Source organism: Erinaceus europaeus, chromosome 2 (genome assembly GCF_950295315.1).
Source record: "Erinaceus europaeus chromosome 2, mEriEur2.1, whole genome shotgun sequence".
Lineage (NCBI taxonomy): Eukaryota > Metazoa > Chordata > Mammalia > Eulipotyphla > Erinaceidae > Erinaceus > Erinaceus europaeus.
This window is the reverse complement of record NC_080163.1, coordinates 195,385,757-195,393,491: the sequence shown is the minus strand read 5'-3', so window position 1 is coordinate 195,393,491 and position 7,735 is coordinate 195,385,757. Positions and strand designations below refer to the sequence as shown.

The 7,735-nt window shown below is 59.8% G+C and overlaps 1 protein-coding gene across 4 annotated transcripts in view; it reads right to left on the bottom strand.

Annotated features, from left to right (window-relative positions):
- Positions 1-14: 14 nt before the first annotated feature.
- Positions 15-7,735, bottom strand: part of SYMPK (symplekin scaffold protein) — a 46,091-nt gene continuing 38,370 nt past the window's right edge. For 3 of the 4 annotated variants that reach the window (XM_016192163.2, XM_060186104.1, XM_060186102.1), the window contains 8 exons: positions 7,466-7,566; positions 6,808-6,898; positions 5,393-5,494; positions 2,490-2,677; positions 1,137-1,313; positions 920-1,015; positions 376-717; positions 15-234 (listed from right to left, as the gene is read on the bottom strand). In XM_016192163.2, the coding sequence (XP_016047649.2) occupies positions 97-234; positions 376-717; positions 920-1,015; positions 1,137-1,313; positions 2,490-2,677; positions 5,393-5,494; positions 6,808-6,898; positions 7,466-7,566 (1,235 nt within the window). In that variant the 3' untranslated portion in view covers positions 15-96. Of the gene's footprint in view, positions 235-375; positions 771-919; positions 1,016-1,136; positions 1,314-2,489; positions 2,678-5,392; positions 5,495-6,807; positions 6,899-7,465; positions 7,567-7,735 lie in introns of those variants that run through there. The other variant, XM_060186103.1, reaches the window with a different exon arrangement.

The window sequence follows — 7,735 nt, the reverse complement described above, 5'->3', positions numbered from 1 at the left end:
GGCTGCACCCAGGCCCCAGACATGCCATCTTTTCTTTAATTTTTTTTTTAAAGACAAAGCCCTGCCCCGCCCCCCATCCCCGCCCCTCCAGCCTTGTCAGCTGTTCCCCTTGGGCTCGGGGTCCCCTGTTTCCTCGGCTGCGGGACTGGGGGTCTTCATGGTGTCTTCCCCGGGCGGGGCGAGGGTCTGGGGGCTTCGCTCCTCCTTTGAGGTCACCCCGCCTGCTGCTGCCTCCTGGTGACAGAAGGGGGGGGCCATGGTCACCTTGAACTCTTCTTGGGGCGGCACCTCCCCGCCCCCCACCCCACCCCCGCCCAGCACCGGGGACCCCTGACCTTCCCCTCCCTCTGCTGCTCTGAGGCGGTCACCCTCTACCTTGGGGAGGGGGCCCTCGAGGCTGGAGTCCAGCATGGTGGCGTCGGGCAGCCCCGAGTCCTCATCCATGCTGATGAAGATGGCCGGGGTCTCGCACTCCGGCCCCTCCTCCCGGAAGTCCATGGGCTCCTCGGGCAGCGAAGGTGCGGGCCTTGCGGGGGCCGGGGTGGAGGAGGATGCAGCGGCCGCCCCCAGCGGCTTCAGCTTCTGCTCCTCCTCCAGCTGCCGCTTCAGGGCCTTCTCCTGGGCCAGCCGCAGGCCGATGAGGTCCTGGGGGGGCCGGGAGGGTGGGGGCGCGGGCGCCACCGCGGGGGCCACAGGTGCCAGGGGCTCCAGGTCGTCCTGGGGGTGGGGAGGGGCACACGGGGGCTCAGAGCTGGGCGGGGGCTGCTCTCCTAGGACACTGGGAAAGAGGGGCCCCCCTCCTCTATACACAGTGGGTGGGCACAGGACCTGGAGCAAGGGGTCCCTGCCCCCCGCATCCAGCATGGGAGGGGCGTGGAGAACTGGGCTGGCCTCGCTGACTTGGGGAGCGGGCCCTCACCTCTTCCTGGGGCCTCACGGGCACCTCCTTGGGCTCCGGCTCCTGCTTGCCGCTGGCCTCCAGGATGGCCATGATGGAGTTGGGGATATGCGCTTGCTGGGGGCACAAGGGGACAGAGCAGGCGCTGTCACCCGATTCCAGGGCTCCTGCCCCCACCCCCTATGGCCAGCGTGGGGTCTCCCCTCTGCCCACCCAGCCCCCCTACCCCAGCCCGTACCTGGTGGGGGGTGAAGGAGCGGACATGAGCCAGCAGCGGCTCCCGGAGCTCGGGGCACTTGTCAAAGACTGCGGCCAGCTGCTGGGGTGGGAGCTGCAGGATGACCTGGAAGCTCTGGGGCTTGGTGCGCTGGCAGCACTTGATGAAGCCCTCCCAGACTTTGGGGTACTTCCACACCTGGGCGGGCAGGGGTGGAGCGGAAGTGAGGGTGTAGGCACCCCAGGAACTGAACCCTGCCCTGATCCCCACCATCAGTGGAGCCGTGGGGTCCTGCCTCTCCCAACCCCAACTCAGGCTGCCAGGTCTACTTGGGAAAAGTGAAGCAGTTTGGGGCCTCTGCCTGGGGAAGCACCAAGCCCCTGCATTCTCAAAGCAGCCCGAAGAGGGCAGCACTCGCCCAGCTTACCAGAGGCCCGAGGAGAGGTGGGGGTGTGGGTGTGTGCAAGGTCTCCAGGAATAGGTGTTGGGGTGAGATAACTGGGTCCCTGTGAATCTCCACTTAACCTCCAGGCTTGTTGTAAACTGGGTGGAGGTGAGCCGAATCCCATCTGAGGGCTTATGGCTGGGGTTGGCTTAATGTCACATGCCATTTCAACAAAAAACCCAGGGGCCAGCAAAACAGCTCACTTGGATGGTGCACTGCTTTGCCATGTGGGCACCCAGGCTTGAGCCTGAAAGGAAGCCGCCCTGCTGGGGTGTCTTTCCCTCACTGTCTTTGTCTCTGTCTGAACAAGTCAGCCTGGTGCTACGATATCCTGGAGATGACTAAAGAGGAAAATTAAAATAGTAACTGGTGAAAATATGACAATCCAAATCACTTTTGTTGCTCGGGAGTTGGCATAGTGGTTAAGGTGTTGCACTGTCAATCTTGAGGTCCTGAGTTAGATTCCTGGCACTGGATGTGCCACTCTGATACTGTTTTTTTTTCTTCTTCTCCCTTGTTTATTTGTAAATCTTTTTTTAAAAAGCCAAACTTCTACCTTTTCATGAAAATAATAATGAGACCAGGCTAGGGAGATGGCACCAATGTAGTGCATCAGACTCATGCCTGATGTTCTCAGGTCCGAGGTTCAATCCCTGGCACCCCCATAAGCCAGAGGTCTAGAAAACTGTGTGAAGCAAGAACAAGATGAGGACCAACTTTCAGTTCCAGTGGGCATCCTGGCCAGCTGAGTTGGGGGGTGGGATGGAGCCAAACCTTTTTCTGGGATAAGCACCTGTCTGCTGCCCTGTGTCTGGTTAAGCGGCAGGACAGGGTTCAGTCAAGGCTGTGCCGCTCTGTGCCTCTTGCCCCAGCTCCCTAGGGTGGAGGCGTGGAGAAGCCTGGGCTCCTCTCTGGTGGGGGCCCGTTACCTGCTTCATGATGAGGCGGGACAGGATGTTCATGACGAAGCCCCCCAGGCGGGGGTACATGGTCAGGGACTGGATGACGGTCCTCATGAGCAGCATGGGCAGGGGGCTCTGCTCCATCAGCTGCTGCATCACCACGGCCAGCACCTCTGACGTGTACACGTTCCGCTCCGCAAAGCACAGGTTGGTGGCTGTGAGGAGGCGGAGAGCAGGCCTGTCCTCCTGGTCCAGCTGCCACCCCCATCCCCCACCATCTAGAAAGCGGGAGCTCCAGCCCCTCTGAGAGCCTCAGTCCCACTTGCCCCAAGACCCTCCCCATCGCCCAGCGGAGGGTGTCTGAGAGAACACGTTGGTCTGCTTTTTGGTCCAGGGGAGAAGATACAGCCAGCTTCCAGAACCCCCACCCACACCGGGCAGAGTGGGAAAGCCACAGCCCTTTCTCTGGGGACACCCTCACGATGGCTGAGGTAAGAAAGACATAGTGCCGTAGTCCGGGAGGTGGCGCAGTGGTAAAGCTTTGGACTCAAGCATGAGGTCCCGAGTTCAACCCCCGGCAGCACATGTGCCATAGTGATATCTGGTTCTTTCTCTCTCCTCCTATCTTATCCTTCTCATAAATAAATAAAATCTTTAAAAAAAAAAAAAAAAGACATAGTGCCACCCTCCGGGGACCTTTTTGGCTTGACAGGGACTTCCATGAGCCTCCTTGTAGGGGACAGGAAAGGGCCCTCTACTAGCTGGGCCACTTCAATCCTGTGGGGCAGAAGGAAATGCACTGGAGCTGGAAGAGGGCAGAAGGCCAGGGTTACATGGGGGGGGGGGGCAGCCAATGGAGCAAGAAGGGGAAGGAGGCCAACTCAGCAGCTGGTGCCAGGAAGGGCCCAGGGCTGGCACGCCATGAACCCCCAGGAAAGCAGGTCTACGGGCGTCTTCCCTTAGGAGTGGGGTGCGGTGACCTGAAACCAGTGGGTTTGGTGGTGTACCCAGTCCACCTGCCTCTGGGCCCATTTCTCCCCAAACACCACTTGCCAAGTGAGTCTGTCAACCAGGAAGTCTTTATTGAGCCAGAAGAGAGGCCCCAGCCCTGGAGATGTTAGTGGGGAGTAGGGGCGGTGTCCCCAGGAACAGGCAGGGTTCCTCCAAGGAGGAAAGGGCTAGAGGATGGGGAAGGAGCTGCCAAAGTGCTGCCACAGACCCAGGAAGCAGGCAGGTGCTTCCTCCTCCTCCTCCTCACTTCCGGAAGTCGCTAGCTTGCCTGCTTTGCATGAAGGCCCCCCAGGACCCACCTCAACCCCCCCCCTCTCCTAGGGCCATCAGCCTCCTCCAGGGCCCCCCACCTGAACCGCTAACCCACCCTCCATTCAATACCAACTATGGGGGGCTCTGACAGCTCAAGCCTGTCCCCTGCCCCCACCAGGTCCCAAGGCCTCTGCAAACGCTCTTCCTTTGTCCTACTCTCAGCTGCTGCCTCAGCCCTATGTTTCTGTGGTCTTGGGCCATCTCCTCCAGGAAGTCCTCCCAGGAAGTCCATCCCGCAGAAGTTGCCTGGTCCCTGCCCCAGCCCAGAGAGCAAGGCGGTGTGAGAGGGCGTGGCCGTCAGGCGTGATCAGCCCGACCGGACTGTCAGGCACACAGCTGGGCAGGACCCTGAACCGGGAGCTTCCAGGCGAGTGGACTCACTGCTGCTGCCCAACTTGTGATCTGGGAACGGGTCTTGTCCTTGTCCTCAGGAGCCAGGTCACCAGACTGGGGACCTTGGCCTAGAAGACCTTTCCTCCCAAGGCCTTGGTGCCACCCCAGCCCTGAGACTAAATCTGGGTCAACGAATGGTTCCAGCGAGATGGGAGGACCCATCAGGGAGGTGCCTCAGCTTGCCTGTCTAACTGTTGTGTGAGCACAGCGTCCTTAAGAGCAATCCCGGGTGGGGGGAATACAGGTCCATGAAGGATGACAGAGGACCTAGTGGGGGTTGTATTGTTATATGGAAAACTGGGAAATGGTATGCATGTCCAAACTATTGTGTTTACTGTCGAATGTAAAACATTAACTCCCCAATAAAGAAATTAAAAAAGAGCAATCCCACAACTTCCCTGAGATGCCAGTCCTCGCTCCCCCCCGCCTCCCCCCCCCCCCCCCGCCCCCAAAGGAGATTGAGCTGGTTGAGCTGCATCCCTGGAGCCTCCGCCCCCTGCCGCCCTTATATGCCATGCAGCTCACTGCCAGCAGGGACCCCTCTCCCCAGTCCTGGAGAGAAGACAGCTGGCTCTCTGAGTAGAGGTGTGACCGGAAGGGCTGACACCTCAAAGGTGTGGACTTCCAGAAGGCTCCCTCAGGAGGGTGTGTGGGGCGATGCCTGCCAGGGTAGGTGGCCCCAAGGCAAGGTGCCATGTGCTGGGGTTCTGCCTCTAGGCACTGTCTCCGGGTTATTTCCTACAGCACAGCGGCATTTCTGCTGCCCCCACTGCTTCCCCTTCTCACCTGTGGGAAGCCAGCACACTGGGGCGGGGGGGGGGGGGGCGCGGTGCTGGAATGTGCACAGGAGGGACAGGGTGGTGACAGTGGCTGCGGAGAATTCTGACTGAGCTGGTTAGGCTGTCACCACCACGCCTTCCCACACTCTCCTGCCTCCACCTGGTCGTGGCGGGACTTAAGGACTCAACACCTCCTCTCGAGGGGCCGGCAAGGACCCCTCTGTGCTCCCCTGCTCTGTCCCCTGAGCCTGACACCCTCCCACCCACCCCCCCCACCCAGCTTCCCTACATTCCTGGAGTGAGAGGAGGGATGAGCAGGGCTGCAGGAGGCAGTCTCCGACTGGGCCCACCCCAGCAGGATGTGGGTGATGGGGTTCTTCCTTGGTCCAAAGCAACTTAAGGGGGTTGTGGGGTAGGGGGCGGGGGGCACCTCACCTTTGATAATGGACTTCATGTCGCACTTCACTGAGTCGATGTTATGCAAAGCAATCAGCAGCTCGCCAGGGTTGAGGGGGGACAGGGCCGAGTTCCCTTCACCTACAGAGGGTGCGGGTGGAAGGCAGAGGAGACAGCAGGCATGGGGGAGGTGGGGGAGGGAGTGGAGAGATGGGTCTGAGTGTCCTGGTGGTAAGTGAGGACAAAATGTCCTCTGGCGTGTTGGGGGAGGGGGCTGGGGCGGGGCACAAAGGACAAGTGCAGGGGAAGCGAGAGGGGACTGGATGGGGCAGAGGCTAGACGGCCACCTTCTCTGGGTAGCCAGGCTAGGCTTCCACCTTGTCCGGCAGTATCTGAGTCTGGTCCTGACATGGTCCCAATACTGCTGTCCCCTGCCCACTAGGCTGTGTCCCCATGAGGATGGGACTAGGACAAGCTTAGTGCAGGTTCCCAGTACAAAAGTCACACACACACACACACACACACATACACGCACGCATGCACGCACGCACGCACGCGTGCGCGCGCGCGCATCTGGTACCCAGGCAACACACTTGCAGACAATACTGTGACTAAGTGCTATGGCAAAGACTGAACTCCCAGAAACCCTTGTGTGTGTTTGTTTACTGAAGGACAGCCATCCTCCCTGCCTCCCTAGCTCCAGCAGTGGGAAGGGGGTGAGAGGGTGGCAGAAGAGTACAGGGATTGAACCTTCAGCCTCAGGTGTCCAAGCTGGTCCTCTCATAGGCGGAGCTGGCTCTTGCCCACTTGGTGGTTTTTCTTTTTCTTTTTTTTTTTTTTTTTTTTACCAGAGCACTGCTCAGCTCTGGCTTATGGTGGTACTTGGGATTGAACCTGGGACCTTTAGTACCTCAGGCTTGAGAATCTATTTGCGTAACCATTATGCTAGCTCCCCAGCTTACCCACCTGATGATAGTTTTTCTAAGTGGAAGGTCTTTCTTTCTCTTTGATCAAGCCAAACAAAAACACCCCTGACCCACAATTTGAGGGATGCAAGTAAGAGACTAGAAAGGGGCCAGGAAGATGACAAAAGTGGTGAGTCACCAGACTTTTATGCCCAAGGCTCTAAGGTCCCAGGTTCAATCCTTGGTACCACTGGATGCCACAGCTGAGGTGACAAACAAGTGGGTGGGGACTGGCAAACAGTTGGTGCCAGAGGGAAGATGCTCAGAGTCAGACCCAGCCCACTGTCCCCACTGTGAATGAACTGCCATCCACATGTCACCTGGGGGTGTCTTGGGAACTTCATGTTCAGGTACTGCACGGCTCCCTCCTCATGTTATCCCTGCAGCCCAACCTGAGGTGGGGGACCCTGGGGGAGCTGGGGTACAGGGCGCCCTGGCGGCTCCTGGGGTAGAAGTGAGCTCTGGTGGGGAAGGGGGCACAGCACCTACCGTGCTGGGTGCCCAGCAGGCGGTTGAAGACCTCCTTTACCACGATGGGGTTGAGTTTGATGAGTTTGGGCAGGGCCTGGATCACCTCTTTCTGGGGGGTGGAGGTGGGTAGGGAAGCTGGTCAGGTGCAGCCCCCCCTCCCTCTAGGACCCCTCCCATCCTCTCCTCTGCCCTGTCCAGACTCTGAGTTTTCTCCTTCCTCCTCAGCTCAGTTCTGTGTCCTGATTCTGTCACCACTCTCCCCTCACTCTGACCTGGTACTGGGCCAGGGGCACAAGTCCCTCAGATGCTCCTGCCACGAGGGCAGGGCTGGTGCCCTTTAGACCCCCATCCTCCTTACAGATAAGGATGCAGAAGCCTGGCTCAGGCCCGACTCATCAGGAATCAGACACAGTGGGGGGGAGCAGCTCATGCTGGGGGGAGGTGTTCCCTCCAGGCTGTCCCCACCCCAACAGTCTTGTGTGGGGTCCTCATTTGACAGAGGGGGAAACTGAGGCAGAGAGCCTGGAAGCAGCTGGTTGGAGGTCTGGGGAGAGGACCAGGCAGAGTCGACTGACCGGGTGGCAGTGCCCTGAGCACCTACTTGGGTCCTGAGGTGCTGCCTCCTCCCCGTCCCTCACTCGTCAGAGGGGGAAGCCAGCCGCACCCCATACTCTACCTTCTCCAGCCCGTTGAGCACAGGGATGAGGAAGCGGACGTCCGGCAGTCGCTTGTGGTAGAGGTCCCGGACCCGCTTCACCAGCTCCGGGGAGGGTGGGACTGCAGGCACAAGGAGGGGCAGGCATAGGAGATTAGGGTGGGACTGCAGGCATGAGGGGCAGGCATAGGAGATGAGGGTGGGACTGCAGGCATGAGGAGGGGCAGGCATAGGAGATGAGGGTGGGACTGCAGGCATGAGGAGGGGCAGGCATAGGAGATGAGGGTGGGG